This window comes from Fukomys damarensis, unplaced genomic scaffold, assembly GCF_012274545.1.
Source record: "Fukomys damarensis isolate Sample0158 unplaced genomic scaffold, DMR_v1.0_HiC HiC_scaffold_28, whole genome shotgun sequence".
Classification (NCBI taxonomy): Eukaryota; Metazoa; Chordata; class Mammalia; order Rodentia; family Bathyergidae; genus Fukomys; species Fukomys damarensis.
This window is the reverse complement of record NW_022900940.1, coordinates 202310-220279: the sequence shown is the minus strand read 5'-3', so window position 1 is coordinate 220279 and position 17970 is coordinate 202310. Positions and strand designations below refer to the sequence as shown.

The 17970-nt window shown below is 44.7% G+C and overlaps 2 protein-coding genes across 2 annotated transcripts in view; both read right to left on the bottom strand.

The window, feature by feature from the left end:
- The window catches only part of Zxdc (ZXD family zinc finger C), a 40112-nt gene extending 36307 nt beyond the window's left edge, over positions 1 to 3805 (bottom strand). Inside the window, exon 1 of the mRNA XM_010608077.3 lies at positions 3725 to 3805. Within this exon, the coding sequence (XP_010606379.1) occupies positions 3725 to 3805 (81 nt within the window). The remainder of the gene's footprint in view (positions 1 to 3724) is intronic.
- A 1700-nt stretch (positions 3806 to 5505) lies between these two features.
- Positions 5506 to 17970, bottom strand: part of Uroc1 (urocanate hydratase 1) — a 33997-nt gene continuing 21532 nt past the window's right edge. The window contains exons 16-20 of the mRNA XM_010608072.3: positions 15452 to 15550; positions 13911 to 14010; positions 11755 to 11836; positions 8882 to 8981; positions 5506 to 6453 (exon numbers count right to left, since the gene is read on the bottom strand). Of these exons, the coding sequence (XP_010606374.1) occupies positions 6313 to 6453; positions 8882 to 8981; positions 11755 to 11836; positions 13911 to 14010; positions 15452 to 15550 (522 nt within the window). The 3' untranslated portion in view covers positions 5506 to 6312. The remainder of the gene's footprint in view (positions 6454 to 8881; positions 8982 to 11754; positions 11837 to 13910; positions 14011 to 15451; positions 15551 to 17970) is intronic.

Genomic DNA, 17970 nt, shown 5'->3' with positions numbered 1-17970 from the left:
GCGGGGCGTCGCGGGCTCCTCCCCAGATTCTGTAAACTTCAATTCGATGCTGAACGCGTCCTTCAGGCTCCTTTGACTTTGAGTGATATTTTTGTATCTCGATAGTGCAGGCACAGAGATTGATACTAACGGACATCTCGTAAGCGTAACACTGGAAACATGCGCTTAGTCAATGTACTGTATTTACAGGTGTCAGGAAAAAGGCACAGAGAAGTCGAGTCCTTTGCTCGGAGTCACGGAACTAGGAATTGGTAGATTCTGGGTTTCAACATTCATCAGGCTGGACCACTTCCCCATTTGCTCATTTAAGTGCCCACTCATCCTGTAATGGACCTCAAGTTCTTTGCCGGCACCCAGAGCCCCCTGATGGGCCCCTGTCTACATTGCTAACTGTATTTTTTATTTCACACAGCCTCAGCCTGCAGAAGCTAAGTTTGTCACTGTTCCCAGGACACTACTGACCTCTTCCTATGAGGAGGTTGAATATTCAATCTGGAGCCCCTCTGCTTCTCAGTTTCCTCACCACTATCCAATCTAAATTCATACTTTACTTCTAGGTTTTTAGAAAAATAACTAACTTAGTTTTTGGTTTTCAGTCTCCAGTTAGTTCAGTCTCCCTACTGCCTTAATTCAATCTGTTCTCCACACGGCAGGCTTTTGTGATCTCAGAATAAAGGTCTGATCATGCCCACCCTCCCCTTGCTCTCCATTGCCCATAAAGCCTTGCCAGTCTGCCCTTCACACCCTCAAGCTTAGAAAGGAGTTACCTTCTTTTCCCAGTACCATGCCTCTTACTGTACAATCTCATTGCTTGCCTGTGTTGCCCTGCACGCCACCTCCTCAGGTTCTCTAACAGGTCAAGCTGGTTTTTTCCTTACACACTTGGCAGAGATTTCTTGGATTCCTCTGGGAGGACCGTGTTAACTTTCTAAACTACACCTATACTCAGGCCCCCTATTTCCCACCTCTCCCCTTGTTTGTTTTTATAGCTTTCACCATGCAGTTGTTTTAGGTGCCCCCTTCCTCATGTTGCCTTCCCTGTTCATTCACTATCTCCTTGTCTAGAATGTAGGCTTCTGCAGCATGGGGACTATGTCTCATGCACAGATGAATGCCCAGAACCTGGTAGGGAAGACTCCAGGATATATGTACAAACAAGCAAATGTTTTATTACCATTAAAGGTACTTTAAAGTGAAGTATATCATAATACTAAAAAGAGAAGACATCTATTATATGTACATGCATGTACATATGAATAGATGCCAAAATATGTTGTTCTAAGACCATTTAGTGGAGGCTACAATGGTCTTTTTGACAATAGTAGTCCTGTGTGTCTCATATCACATACAAAATTTGACAAAATTGATTTTATAAACTTAAATGTAAGACTAAAACTATGTATTAGAAGAAAGCAGGGTTATAAATCTGCATAACCTTTGGCAAGGGAGTAGTTTGTTACAGGAAATATCAAAGGCATCAGCAAAGGAACAAGAATGAATTGGCCTTCATCAAAATTTAAAAAAAACTTTATGAGTCAAAGGGCATTAATAAGTGAAAAATCTATAGAATGGAAGAGAAATTTGTAAATTATATGTCTGATAAGGATCTACTGTCTAGAATAAAGAAGGTACTCATAACTAAACAAGAAGACAATCCAATTTTTAAAAGGGCAAAGGATTCAAATAGACATTTCTCCAAAAAAGATATGCAATGTCCAAAAACTGTAAGAAAGGATGCTTGACAGCATTAAGCATTAGGGAAATTCAAATCAAAATCACAGTGAGGTACCACTGCACATCTACTAAGATAACATGTTCTAAAAGCAGACAAGGACAAGTGTTGGTGAGGATATAGAAAAATTGGAACCCTTGTACATTGTGGGTGGGAATGTAAAGTGATGACATATGGAAAATGGCTTCTTCAAAAGTTAAACAGAATGGATCTGGGATTTAGCTCAGTGGTTCTGTGCCTGCCTCTCAAGAGAAAGGTCCAGAGTTCGATCCCCAGTACCAGGGGAGAAAAGAAAGTTAAACATAGAATTTCCACATGATCCACTCTTAGATATCTACTTAAGAAAAATTAAAATGTGTCCACACAAAACTTGTGTGTAAATGTTCACAGCAGCATTATCCATAATAACGAAAAAAATGTGACCAAAGTGTTCATCAGATCAACAGAGGAATGGGTGAATAAATGTGATCTGTCCACACAATGGATACAATATTTTTCAGCCACAAAAAGGGGTAAAATGTGGACACATGCTGCAACATGGTTGAACCTTGAAAACATTACACTAAGAGAAAGAAGCCAGTCACAAAAGCCTACATGTTATATGATTTTACTTATATGAACTGTTGGGATGGTTTAATCCATACAGGCAGAAAATAGGTTAGAGATTGTCAGTGGCTAGAGGGAGAAGGGGAGTTAGGACCCACTGCTAATAGCCAAAAGTTCCTTTATAAGGAAATGGAACTCGTTTGAAATTAAAATTGTGGTGATGGTTGCACAACACAGCCAGTATACTAAAAACCACTGATTGACTATAAACTTTAAAATGATGACTTTTATGTTACATGTATTCCCATTACAGTGTATTTTAAAAGTCAGTACAGAACATTGGTTAGGATGATCCCACTTGCGTATTAGAAAAAAAAACTGCCTATGTGTGCACACACTTGCATATACTTTGCAATTTTCTAGGAAGAAATATAAGAAACTGCTAGCACATTTGATTACTTCTGAAGTGAGGTGGGAAAAGAGGGCTTTGAGCTTACACTTGGCTCCCTTTGGAACTATTTGATTGTATTTTAGATAGCAAGCACATGTTTTAAAAATAATTTTATGATTAAACATGTATTTTTCTACCATGGAAAACATTTTCTTAGTTCCTCAAAAAATTAAACATAAAAATTTCATATGATTCTGCAAATTTCTGAGTATAGCTCTGTCTCCCTCTCTCTGATCTGCTCTCCTGAATAAAGTCTCCTGAACAGTCTCTTGTTGGAAAAAAAATTTTTTTTCTGGGTATATATTCAAAAGAATTGAAAACAGGGACACCTGTGTTAGCGCAGGATTATTCGCAATACCCAAAAGGGGTAAATGACCTGTCTGTTGATAGAGGAATGCTCAGCAAAATGTCTTCTACCTATACAATGGCATATTATCCAACATTTATAAAAGAAGGGAATTTTGACTCATTTTACAAGATAGATGAACGTTAAGGTCATAATACTAAGCAAAAAACGCCAGACACAAAGGAATACATACTTCATGATTCTCACGTGTGTGGTCCTTAGATTAACCAGATTCACAGAGTAAGAAAGAAGGGTGGGTGCCAGAGGCTGGGGGAGGGGGATAAAGTATAGTGCTTAATGAGGACAGAATCTCATCATGGGAAGATAGAACAATTTGGGAGATGGAGGTGATGATTGCACAACATGGTGAATGTATTTAATGCCATTTAACTGGGCACTGAAGACTGTTTACAGTGGTAAATTTTATGTTGTGTGTACTTTACCACAGTAAAAGTAAAAAGAAGATAATTTTATTGAAAAACACTTGATAGCAATATAGATATTACCCTCTTCTATTTCTCTTCCTTTTTCAATAGTGACATATTTTTTAGAGTATTTTTCAGCAGATGTAGTCAGTTTTATGGACATTAGAAAGGTGGTGTCTTGCCTGTCTTGTGTGGCTTCTTGTCCTCTGTGGCTACTTGTGGACCTCCTGTTCTAAGTCTTCCTCCACCTCCTTACTGGCCTCAGTGACAATCTCCAAGGAGCCCTCTTGTATGAGGGTGCTCATCTTTGCATCCTTGTCTGTGTCCTCAGGCCCTGAGGATCCAACAAGGGTTAGGGGAACTGTAGTGGGTTGATGAATGGTCAATTTATAACCCGCAGACGAACTGAATTGTTGTGGTCTGGGCGCAGAGGATCCACCTGAGATAGAATAGCTAGAAAAAGAATTTGAGGGCAAGATCTTGGCCTGTTTGTTTTCTAGGAGAGGCTTGCTACAGATGGTTTTCCTGAGGTGAAGTAGGCTGTTCTTGTCAGAGGAGGAGCTCAGGACCTCGCTGTCGCTGGGAATGGCTGCTGCTTTCATCAGGGGAGCTCTGATCTTGACCATGAGCCTTACTTCCTGGCTCCAATGTGGATCCCTCAGACTGATGGCACAGATCCTTCATCTCACCAGCACAGATTTTCTGGCTTCCACCACTGGCCTTTGGGCCTTCCAGGTGTAGATCTTCAATATGGATAAGCATGGGACATTGCCGTGGGCTCTAGGCTGGACTCGAGGAGGACATTTCCTGGGACTCTAAGCCTTTAGCTGGACTTGTGTGGGAAACTGCTGGGATCCAGGCCCTCAGTTAAATGCTTTGGGCTTCTAGTGGGCAGTTACTCTCTTGCTGTTCTTTGCATTTGATTCTTTGGGTAATTATCATACAATAACCAAATAAGTTATGTGTTCTGTATTTAATGTATTCCCTTGCCCAACCCTGCTGACTACAACAGGAACTATCATGGGTTTTTAGGCAGAGGTGTTACACGCTACCATTGTATTTTACAGTGATCTCCCTGAGCACAGAGTCTCCCACATAGAATTAGGGTAAGAATGGAGGCAAGAAGGCTGGATAGGAGGTCACTTCAGGGGTCTAAGCAAGACCAGCCTCATTTGTAACACAGAAGTCAAGCAGAGAGTGGGGCAGTGATGGGACTCCAGTTCAGCCTCTTTCTATTTGCTCCCTGAATCGTGATTAAGCGATTTGCTCTGTCATATACTCCCTGCCATTGTCATCCATCACCCTCGCTGGAGCCCTACAGCTCTAGGGCTGCCTGAGATTGAACTGGAACATCCAGAAATGAGAGCCCAAATAAACCTTTTCTCTTTCCAAGTTAATGGACTCAGATAGCTCATTATGCCAATATAAAGCTGATTAACATAACTTTTATAATCCTTTCCCAATGGTATCAGTTAAATTCAAAAACTTTTTGAGGGTGGGTATCTCATTGAGAAAGTATAATTGATCGCAAAGGAAAGGGCTTTGTGATTAATCACTGTGTCACTGGCTTCTCAGCACAAGGACAAAGTAACCCCATCTTCTCCTCCCAGGCCTTTGTCCCATGACAGGATGAGGCCATGCACAGCCTGTCTTGGATGGGGCTGCTTGTGGACACCTCATGCCCCTCCCCAAAGGTAAGTGCTGTGAAAAGACAAAAGGTTCCAACCAGGTACCAATCACTGTGTGAACCAAACACAGGCAATGGCCCCACTCTAGCCTGGCCACCTCTGGGGCTGGAGTTAGTGCTCTCTCCAGGGGTCTTTCTCCCTACTCTCTCCTCACCCACTGACCCTTGTGCTTTCTTAAGTCAGGGAGAGCCTGCAGTGACCAAGGGGAGAGTGAGCCTGGGTGAAGAAGTACATAGCACAGCCAGGAATCAATGCAGGAGAGGCCCCGAGGGTAGGAGATGCTAAATAAGTGCCATTTTCAAAATGAAGGACTGGAAGTATGGCTATATAATCCCCTTTGCCTGGGTCTTTACCTTGGACCTGATCTCCAAGGTAGGGGGGTGGAGGCTCTGGGTTCAGCTATGGCTAGGATTTGGGTTTGAGGGAGGTGTGCAAGGCTCTAGCGTCAGGGACTAAAGTGGTTCCTGAAGGAACCCAATCGGGGCTGCTGCAGAGCAATTCATGCTGTGCTGGCCAGAAGGAGTGCCCTCCTCTCCCCTTACTTCCCTAGCAAATGATCCCTTTACTGGGGCACAGCAAGCTTCTCACTTCCACCAGCCCATTTCCACCCTGCCAGGATGAAAGGCATTCATTCTTTATTCTTTTCTTTTATTTCTTATTTATTTTCCATCCTAGGCTTCTCCTTTTTATCCCCAAGCCTGGGGTGCTGAGGAACAGACAGCTGGTCAGGCAGGAGATAGGAGGCAGAGTGATGTGATAAAATCCAAAGAAAACTCAGGGAGGCTTAGGAAAGACCTGGTGGGAGCTCAGGTTGGACAATTCACGGCAGTCACCCTGCAGCTGGTGTCTGCCCTGTAGGAAGCTTGAGGACTTGGCCTGCACAAGATGTGCCCTACCCTGCCTAATCCTAGTCAAGCAATATGGTCATGGACAAGTGGCATCATTTCTCTGGGGTTTGCCTGTAAAATGGGATCCATCTAGAGTGCTGTGAGGGCCATATAAAGGCTTGAGCATGAAGCCCAGAAGTGTAGTGTATAGGAGAAGGTGTGCTGAGGTGAGGAGGGTGAGGACTGCCAAGGGAGGAAGGGAGGCAAAGAGGACTGCAGCTGGCTCCTAGATTCCTCTCAGGATTGCAGGGCTTGCTGGAGCATGCACTCATCTGTCACGTCGTGGGGAAGTGTTACCACTAAGCCGCTGTTCTCCTGCATCGTCTGACAGATGATCTCATAGGCCTTTGGGTTCCCAGACCAGCAGCGCCGGGTCACCTGGGGAAAAGAGATGTGTAGCAGTTGGTGTCAACATCACCAAGTACCCTGCAAGGAGTTTTGACTCCCAAACTCTCAATCTTCCTTCACTTTGCAAACCTCAGATGCCATCTGTTGAGCCAACCTCCTTCCATCTGCCTCACCCCTAGCCCCAGCTCAGACCTCTAATCTAATGCAGACTACTTAACTGATTTACTGTCTTCTTGATCTGAAACTAGCTGTTATTCCAGCAGCCCCACCCTCCCTATGTCTAAGAATGGCCTTGTCTTCACTCAGAGGAATTTGGCCAGGAACTCAGGAATGATCCAAAGTGCTTCCCTCAGGATCTCTGTCCACCTCACCTCCCCCGTTAGAACCCCTCTCCAGTACACTTCTTCCTCCCTATCTGGCCTCTTCTGGATCATGGTCATGGTACCTCCCCCATTCCTGCTTCCAGTCTGTTTTTTAAAGTTTATATTACAGAATAGTAGTGTCGGTTTCAAGAAACTGATAGATGTGTATACTGTATCTTTCTCATTTTCATTCCCTTGACTCCCGTCCCCCTTTCCTCTCCTCTTATCTCCTTCTTTACCTTCAAGAGTCTATCTTCTAGTTTCTTAGCATCACTCCTTTACTTTGTGCATTCATTTATGTATATTTTAGGTTTCTCATATAAAAAAGCAAGTGATATTTAACTTACTGAGTCTGGCTTATTTTGTTTAGCAAGATGGTCTCTTCAAATGAGATGATTTCATTTTTCTTTATGGTTGAATAATGTTTCACAGGGAAATACACCATATTTTCTTCATCCATTCATCTGTTGACAGGCACCTAGGCTGTTTCAGAGCTTAGCTACTGTGATTGGCACCGCTATAAATAGGGGTATTCATGTATCATCGTAGTATGATGTCTTCAATTTTGTGGGAAATATATCCAGGAGAGGTATAATTAGGCCTAATGGAATTTGCATGTTTTGTTTTTTGTGTAGTCTCCATGCTGATTTTCACAGCTGTTGTGAGGCCAGGAAACAGAAGGAAGTTGGGGTGCAGGTCCCCAGGAGCTAAGCTAACTAAACTGAAGGCCAAGGCTTACATGAATTGACTACAAAGGGCCTGAATAATCAGCTGAAGACATTGACTATCAGGACCCAACAGAAGGCACAGAACAGAAGACAAGTCCCTAAACAAACCTTGGTTGTATGGGACCCAAACGAGACAGTCTGCTTTCTGGAAATCAAAGGCCTGGCAACAACTAGCAGCATTCCTGCATTCTGTCACATTTACCTGTACTAAAAACTGAGTAAAAGCCCTGAATATAAACATGGATAGTTTCTCTTCCTTTTGGAAACCTCTCCCTGACTGTGGGGGGCTTTTCTTTTTATTCTTCCTAATGAACATCATTCTCTACTGCTTGCTGTTTTGTCAGCTTCAATCTTTTTCACCCCCAAACAACTACCCAGAGCAGGAGGGATCTGGCTACAGTTGTACTAGTTTACATTCCCACCAACAGTGTAGGAGTGTTCTTTTCCCCCCTCGCAGCCTCACTAGCACTCATTGTTTCTCTGCTGCCATTCTTGCCAAATAGCCCGTCCCACATCCCCATGCCTCCTCCAACTCCATCTCCACACCAGTGGCCAGTGGGGTCTACTAGAACGAAAATGCAGTGTCTCACCCTGTGCTCCTTGCTTCAGAATGAACAGCTCTCACTCTCTGCTGGAGTCCCTGTGCCTACTGATGAATGAGCATTGCCAGATACCCCTCCACCCTTACACTTGCTTTCTGGACCCAGCCCCTGGGGTCCTCAGCCACTCAATGTCACACTGCATGGACTCTTGTCCTTGGTCCCTGAGTCCTCTCTTCATTTCTCTCATATCCTACATACCTTTACCCATCATTTCTGACCCTTTCCTTCTGGGATGTCCATGATGTAGTTACAGACAATTTTGCCCCCTACCCCGTGGAGAATTCTACATTACAGCAAAGTCAGTTATAGTTGCACAACAAGGGGTGAAGAATCTGCTACTATCTGATCTGCCTTCAAGGGCAGTGAAGTAAGGCTGGAGATATTCAGTGGTACAGTCTACACTTAGCGTGTGTGCAAAGCCCTAGGTTCCATCCCAAGCCACAAGAAGAACAAAGAAAGCGAGGTTTCTTGATACCAGAACTGAGGGGTGCTCTGTGGGAAGAAGCACTAGGACTTCCAGGGATGCCCATGTAGGCAGAGGCCAGACTGGAGGGGTGAGGTCAGTGGCTGGAAGATTCTTGAGATAACTGAGAGTGACATGGGGTTGGTCTGGTGAGGAGTGAGTCCTGGCAGCACTCAGAGGGCAGGACAAGCTTCTGAGTATCCTTTGGGGAAAGAGGGCAGAACTATGGCCCAGCAGCAGTGTGGGCAGGCAGAGCTACAGAGAAGACAGAAAATAAGGTGGAGGAGCCTGGGGGAGACTTACGCCATTGGACACGTCCCAGCTGAGCATCATCCTGGCTTTGTGCTCGGCCTCTGGGGATCCGTCCAGCATGAGACCAAATCCCCCGTTGATCACCTCACCCCTGCAAGAGGCAGAGGTATTGCTAAGTCACTCACTGTTCCTGACCCTGCACAGAGCAGGTAGAGACACATTTTAGAAGGTTAGTTGGTTAGAGAAGGTGTCAGGGTCAGGGACAAGGTGCTGGGTCGCATCAGTCTCTATACCCTCTTAGAGCACTGTCTTAGGAAGCCACACTTCCTTGAGACATCTCTTGTGTAACTCAGTTCAACTGTCACTTTTCCTGCTTTTATTTTTGTGGTCTTTATCTTTTTTGCCCCTTCTTCCTTCTTGCTTCAGGTATACGATGGAGTCCTGACAACCTGATCTGAAGGTCAGGTTCCTCTATTTTCAATATTTCTCATTTTTTTAATGAATGCCTTTCTCTGACTATGGCTTTAACGGTCTCCAAGAGGTTTAGCTCACTCTCGCTTTCATTTATTTCTCAGTAGACATAATCTGAATCATTGGTACATTAACACAATTCTACTTCCCACATGCTTGGCCTGCAGTTATTCTCTATCAACCTAGAATGACCTTCTCGGTCCTCAGCCTGAGGTTGTTATCAAAGCCATTGTCAAGGGCTTCCACAGCATGCTGCTTCCTGGAGTGGATCTGGTCTCTATTCCTGCTCAGGCTCCTCTGCCTTCAGTCATACACACAGAAAATGCCGTTGATCTTGCCAACTCCTTTCTTTGCTTTTTTGCAAATATGTTCCTTTTGCTTCACACTCCTCACTTGCAGTGATCTTCTTTGTGTCCTTCCCACACATAAAATGCACATTTCTTTTTCCTACTCTCTCATTCATCATGTCTGTCCAATGTTTCCTGCTTCTGCCCAGCATCGATTTTGACTGACTTCAACCAGTTTTCACCAGGAAGCTGGGGCCGGCTGAGGCCCTGGAAGTTTCTAGCATCCTAAATGATGAGCACCTCCTGTGAGTGGAGAGCTATCATTGTCCCAGGCTATTGCTCTGCCCTGTACCTGATCTCTGTACCTGAGCAGTCCTCTGTCTCTAGGTTGAAGATGCTCTGGATAGATCCCATGTCATTACCATTCACCTGTCAGAGGCTAACGCTGGGTACAAGAGGAGAAGGTAGCCAGCAGTCATATCACGGTGTCCTTCAACCATAGGGGATTTTTGGAAATAAGGACTATCCTTTTTTCAGGAGCTTGAACCCCAGAGGATCAAAGAACAAGGGCACTCAGGTCCAGGTAATTTAAGCAAACTGATCACAGAAGCGTCTTGAGAGTGCATAGCCCAGGAAGGTGGGAATGATAAAGCATTGCTATTAATGGAGAATTTGGGGTTACTCACAAGAGAGGTTGGGACAACTAACTGCAACTTTGAGGAAAACACAAAAGTAGAATATGAGAACTTAGATGTAATCCATAGCTATAAAAAAAGTAGATTCCTGTGTTAAACATAAAGAAAAATAAAGGTCTGCTATGGTAAAGCAGTTAATTAGATGAGTTAACATACACAAATTGCTGAGGTCTTCCCCACATATTACACACTATATATACATTAGCTATTACCATTTATTCATTTAACTTTCACTGTGAGTCCATAAAACAGTTACTATTACTCTACTCATTTTGTCAATAAGAGACTAAAGCAAGTGTCTTGGTCAGATGGCCTCATCCTGCAGCCCACCATCTAAAAATCATTCTCAGCACACAAGCTAAATTTAACCACTGGACGCACAAGACAAAAGCAGCCACTGAACAGAGGGTCTGAGAGAAGACTGGGACAATGTAAGGGGCTGAATTTGACTCACAACTACTGTTGCTAGCCCTGAGAAGAGAAGAACCCAATAGAAGGAACCAGTAGATCATACAAAAACTGGCAAAGCAAATCAAGAAATTGCACGATATACTTAAAACACAGAAGCATAGATTTAAGTAAAACAAAGAAAAAACTACAGGTACAGGGTCGAGGGAGGTTTCCCATTGGAGTAGAAATGATTCTGGGGCAGATTTTCCTGCTGTGTTTATCATAAGCCTTACAGAAGTATCTGCCACGATAAATTACATATGTGTGTAAGTGTTATGGATTCCCCAAGGTGATTTGTGGTACTGCCCCACAATATCCTCAAGAACAGTGAGAACCAAGGACATTGGTTTCAGGGTCTTGTCAGCTTATGCTCCTGTGAATGGAGCCCAATGAATTCCAGGGAGACAGATCTGTGTACAAACTCTGTCTTCTCCAGAAGGTCTGTGACCTTAGACAAGCTACTCAACCTCTTTTAGAATCTCTCTTTTCCCCTTCTAGAATTGACAGGTGAATCAGGTGCCAAAATGCCAGGCACCAAATAACCAGGTGGCACTTCTCTGATCTGGTTTATTTCTGGTTTGTGTACTGGAAAGGACACATATTCCAGGCACATTTCCTGCCAATTCAAGTCACCTTACTAGGCTGCAGCTCAGAATCACAGCCTCAGTGGGCATGTGGCTAAGCCAGCCCTCTAGAATGCTTGAAGTTCTAGAGGGAACTTCTAGGGAACTTCTAGTTCTAGAGGGAAGTTCTAGAGGGAAGTTCTAGAGGGAACTTCTAGTTCTAGAGGGAAGTTTTAGGGAAGTTTGACTGCTTCAGGCTTGGGTATACAGGGCAGAGAATTACTTGATCCAGCCAAAGCTGTAGGAGAGGCCAGCTCAGAGACAGCCAGGGGAGCCAAGCCTCGGAAGCCGTGCTCCTCTGCAAGCTGTAGCATTTCATGCCGCTTAGGGTAGCCAGGACTTCACCCTCAGTCTCCCCAAGACTTCAGCCCACATCAGCCCACCCTCTGACATCTTACCATCCCACGCCCCCTCCGTTATGAAGTGCAACCCATGTGGCTCCACGGCAGGCATCTCCCACGAAGTTCTGGACAGCCATGTCTGCAGAAACAGAGGAACCACCACTCATCATTCTGTGTACGTGGCAGATTTGAGGACCAGGCCTGGCTTGGGCCACGGCTAGGGCTGAAAAGTAGGGCAACAACTGGGCAAATAGGGAATAGTGATAAGCGACTTTAGCAAGAGCAGTAACTTGTGTGAGATGACCCCAAGTAGAAGCAGGAGAAATTGACAAATGCCCAGTTTTCCCTATTGTTCCTCCATATATTTATACTCATTGTGTTGAAAACTGGATAAAGCACCTAGAAGCAGAAAGAGCAAAAGGATTAAAAGGGATGTGGTTCTGGTGTTAGCATCAGAAATAGAAGGAGTCAGAACTTCACTCTCTTTAGACATGAGGGGTGGACGGACTTCAAAGGAATGATTTTCTTGCTCTGTCAGAGAACTGGGTGTGTTGTGAGCTTCTCGGCAGGTACTTTTAAAGGGAGTCACCTATGCTTGTGGGGAACAACTGCTGCCCCTTTACGCAACTGCTAATGCCTGTTCAAGTTGTTTTGTTGTTGCTCCTTTCTTTTTTTTCCCCCAGCTTTAATTGAGTTTATTGGTACATTTTAGGGATACAGTACAGTTACATTCATTGTTGTTGTTGCTCCTTTCAGATAAAGCCTTCCAGAGAAACCCACAAGGAACGACCCCAAATTGCTGAGTCAATCTGACTCACCATTTTAGGGGACCAATCTAGAGTGAACTTTGCTCATTATCGTACTAAAGTCTGTTCAGAAAGTGTTCTTCTTCACTATTTTTGGACCTAGGATGTATGAAGAAGCATGATTTCCAATTGAGCGTGCTCAGAAATGTGTCCAGCTTTGAGTCTTTCCTGTATGAATATGTATGTATTTCCCCAATAAAAGCCCCTTACTTTTGCACTTTGGGGAGAGACATTCCTTTGGGAGTTCTGCCCACAGCTCTCCTTACTTGCTTCAAGTAATAGAGCTTTCTTCACTCTTTTTTCTCCTCCTTGTGATTACTGGCTTTGCACTCACCAGGGGATGAACCCATTGGGTTTGGTTACAACAGCACAATCATGTAACCTGCAGTCTAGAGAAGGAGCAGCTGGAGAGGGAAACAGAGCCTTATAAGGCATTGTTCAAAGATGAGCCTGAACTGAGACTGTGAGGCCCCCAGGCACACAAGTGTAACGGGTTTGTTCCCTCTTGTAGGCTTTTCCTCCAAAACTCCCACTGGGTGCTTACAGAGATCAGGGAGAATCCTAAAAACACTTTTTTTTTGGACCGGGGATTGAACTCTGGTCCTTGCGCTTGCAAGGCAGGCCACCGAACCGCTGAACTAAATCCCTGGCCCAAAACATTTTTTTTCCTCCCTGGTCCTGGGTTGTGATGGTTGAAAAGGGGCCATGAGCCAAGAAACACAAGAAACACAGCTCTAGAACTTGGAAAGGCAAGGAATCAGCTTTTCCCCGAGGGCCTTAAAGTTACCTGACAAGTGAGAAGGTCAGATGTACGCCTGAGTTTAGGGTACCACCTATCCCAGTTTGCCTGAAACTAGCCTAATTTTAAAACTAGAAGTCTTACATCCAGCCAGGTGTGGTGGCACACACCTGTAATCCCAGCACTTGGGGGGCTGAGGCAGGAGGATCGCTGTGAGTTCGAGACCAGCCTGGGCCACATAGTGAGTTCCAGGTTAGTCTCAACTACATAGTAAAACCCTGCCTCAAAAACAAAGCAAAACAAAACAAACAAACAAAACTAACCCAAAGAACTAAGAAGTCTTACATCCCAGGATGGTTTCAGCCCTGGGTTGGTTGCCCTACGCTATGCCCAGTCTCTCAGATACCACAGCATCTGTCACAATTAAGAGATCAAATGAATACATCAATTTTAATTTATACCCAGCCTCCCACTTCCTCATCCCCTTTGCCCCCCTCGCCCTCCTCTCTTCTTTCAAGTTTGAGATGGGCCTTTCTGTATGTTGCTCAGGCTGCTCTTGAACTCCTTTGCTCAAGGGATCTTCATACATCAGCCTCCTGAGTAGGTGGGACACAAACCACTGTATCCAGTGCACAGAATAAAAAAAAAATTGTTTTGATCTTTCTCACCTGCACAGAAGGCAGAACCATCATATATGTTGGAGGTCTCTCTGAAAGGGCTGTCAGTGCCACTCACGTCATGGTGGTCTCTGCTCAGAACCACTGGGGCCTGCAGGGTGGGAGTATATAAGATACCTTGGTTACTTAGACAAAATCATTGCTAGGAGCCCTTTTGAGCTTCCAGTCTCTGTGGGGAGAGAGATTTTTCATCTTCACTTTTGCAGTAAAACCATTTCTGCCTAGGTATTCTGGCATCTCTGGCCAGAATGGCCTGCCAGCAACTCAGAGATCCTGTCCTGATCACCTTGCCACTCTTGACATCATTTCCTTGGTTCATGTTCCTCGAAGTGTCCATCAGCATCTGAGAGTCTCTCTTAATTTATACCTACAGGCATGTGTGGTCAGTTTTCCTTCATTAAACTAAATATGCCAGGGCTGGGACTGTGTCTATCATGTTCTCTAATGTTACTGGGTGATTAGAAAATGCCAGCACCCAAGAGGCACTCAGCGGAGTGTTGTCAATGAATGGATAGATGAATGGATGAATGAATAGATGCATGCATATCAAATCAATCACTCTCTCTGTTGGCCGTGTGACTGAGGGGAGAGCTTTGCCAGCAGTCCTTGTAAACAAAGCAGGTGTTTGGGAAGTGCCACCCCTACAAACACACGCAAGGCCCCAAACCATTCATAGGGACAGTGTTCACACAAATCTCTCAATTTTACCTTCACATCTAGTGGTTCACATTCCTGGCACACTCAAACAGAGAGATGCCACTAAGAACTGTATGGCATGAGCCCATGCAAAAGAGAAAAGTGGAATGACAGGCTCCTTCCAAGTGAGTGTGCCCAGAGTTCTGCATCCTTGAGGTGGGAGAAAAATGGGCAAAAGCTGGGGGAAACTGTCATGGGCTGGAAAAGATATCTCAGAAGAAGATATGTAACATCACTCTTGTGGAAGCTGACTCATTTAATCCTCACACCCATACTTTGCAATTTTAACAAGATACTCTCTTTGCAGAATATGGAAACCGAGCTTCAGAGCACTCAGCTGTCTTGCCCAAGTTTACACAGCAAGGAACAGTGTCAGGGTTTGGGTTTGAGAAATGGCCTAGTCACTCTGGCTCCCAGATACCCAGCACCCCCCCACAATGATGTACACTGAGAGCCCTAGAAGAACACTCTTTTCCTCCCTTCTCCCTCAACACCATCTCACACCTTCAACTCCCCAAGCAAGCCCTGCTTCCCAAGAAAGTTAAAGTCTGAGCCCCTCTGTCTGTTTGATCCACAGAGACTAAGACCTTCAATGAAATCTTGTTTCCCTAAAAAAAATTGGTGATTTGGGCCTCAAACAGGGGAGGGCAAGATCTTCCAGATAAGGGCTGACTCACTGTTCCTGAGCAACTAGCTACTGAGGCCAGATGAGGGGGTCTCTCCACAAAGACTAGGAAGGTATGAGGGGACAGACCAGGGACAAAGGTGAGAAGTCCCACGGTAGGGCCTGTATCAAGGAGAAAGAGCCCGAGTCCATGTAGAACAAGATACATCACCTTAATATTTCCACTGGCGATGGCTTGGTTAATGGCCACAGCAATGGCCACACGGCCCTTCTGGTCTGAGTACAGGATCCTTGCCTGGGACCCCACAACCTGCAGAGGGAAGGGTGAGAAAGCCCTTCAGCCAAAAAAGGCAAGCATGCCACAACCTGTAAAATGGGTGACTCTCAGGCTATATCACAGTGTCTATTAGCAGCCTGATGGTCCCTCTAGGGATGCCTGGAGGACCTTGAAATTTGTGGTAGTTACAAAGTCTGAAAGCCTGGGCACACCTTTGTACCTAGCTCACCAAACAGACACACCAGTCACTCTGTGTCCACTTGATCTCTGGGCCACCAGATACCCTTTCATGGTGTGCCACTCCTAAGGTTCCTCCCTGGAATCACCTGTGCACCAGGGAGGTTACCTATTTGGGGCATTACTCCTTCTGGAGTCCTTCCAACACTAATACTACCCCCACTTAATGTGATACCTGATTGTGCCTGGCTCACCCCAAGTACTTCCCTTATAGGCTACCTTTATGAGTATTGGAAAGAAAATACTGTTGTCCTCATCATAAGCTCCGTTTTACAGAGAAGATGAGCAACCTTCTCATGGATTGGGACTTGGACCTCTGTACCCATTTCAGCACCCATACAATCAATTCCCATGCATAATAGCACCTCTGGATGGTAATGGGCAATTGTTCCCAAGAGGCTAAAGATTCTGAAAATGAAAATAAGTCACTGTTTAGCCCCATAGTTCTCAACCAGGATGATATTTGACAATATCTGGAAACATTCTTGGGTGCTGCTGGCTGGGGAAGGGTGCTGCCAAACATCCAACAGTGGCCCCCAACAAAGATTTATCCAACACCCAAGGACTTACATCCATGTTCACAGCAGAAGCATTCATTTTTGTTGTTGTTATACAGTATATTGGCATTTATACATTTATACTGTACTAGGTATTATAAGTAATTTAGAAATTATTTAAAGTATATGGAAGGATATGCATAGATTCTAAGCAAATACTATACCATTGTGTGTAAGGTACTCAAGCACCTGTGTATTTTGGTGTACGTGGGGCTCCTGGAACCAGTTTCCTCAGGATGCCATGGAAGAAAATTTTGACACAGGCTAAAACATACAAGAATCTTGGGGACATTATGCTAAGAGAAATCAGCCAGCCACACAAATATGATATGTTTGCACTTATCTGAAGTCCCTAGAGCAGTCATAGTCACAGAGACAGAAAGAAAAATGGTGAGTGCCAGCAGTCAATGGAGGATAAGAGATAGTGTTTAATGGGAACAGAGTCTCAGTTTGGAAAGACAAAAAGTTCTGGAGATAGACGGTGGTGGTTGTTGTTTAACAATGTTAATGTACCTAATGCCACTGAAACATGTACCCAAAATGGTAAATTTTATGACTGTGCATATTTTACTATGATTAAAAAAATTATTTGGCCTAATGTCAACAGTGCCAGGGCTGATAAACTATAGTCTCTCCAAATGAGATACATGGTCATTGTCCCCAATGCCTGGTGAGCTGGTCTGGGCACAGGGCAACAGAGTGCCGAAAATGTTGAGGGGTGCAACCCTGCACCTGCGCGTGAGCTCCAGCCTGGGCAGGACGGCTGGTCAGGGTCGCTTCTTCCCTCCTCCTGGGTTCCTACTGAACATCCTTATTTTACTCACATCAGGTGCCTCAAGTATTTTTTGAAACATTCCTAAGTATAAATCAGTCTCATTGAGATTTTCATGTCTTGGATCCAGAAGGGGAAAATCGGAACTGACATAGAATTGCCAAATTTGTCAAGAATGTGCATTAAAAGCATCTCAGTCACAGTTTTTAAAAAGAAAAATCCTTTATAGTTACCACGATTCACAAGAGGAAAAGCAGTAACTAGTAGTTAGGAAGAACATAATCTTTGAATATTTTAACACAAACCCAGAAGAATAGTCTCCTCTGCTGCCCCTACGGCAGCACTCACTAGCCTTTCTGCATACCCATGGCTCACAACACCTCCCACTGGTCCGCTTTTGGCCACCCAGCCTTCTGTTTTCTCCGGCCCTTCTCTGTACTGACCAGGTACACGATCTCTTGAGCCCTAAACTCCCTGGGCTGGGACTTGAGTGTCTCTAACTTAGCCCCACCACAAAGACTGGTGCTGGAACACAGGTTTTTACAACTGGGACACAAATGCAAACCACTGCATATGTTGGGACAAGCCAGGAGAGCAGAAGCAGTTCCTATTAGGCCCTGGGACCCCAGGCCCAGGACTCATTAGTGCAGACATGACTGATGGCTAAAGGCAGGGGAGCTAACTGTAGTTTCCTTTTCTCATTTTGTCCTTGTTACCCCCGGCCTGGTCCTACCTGGTGGCCTGCACACTGGCTATTTCCTCAGCCTCCCATGAATGTCGTATGATGGCTGCTCTCTCAGTGAGCACACATTCTTACTCCTTTCCTGACCTCTGTGAATGAAGTCTCTCCTACCTTGTACCTGCCTGCTAGTGTTTTGTGTCACAGG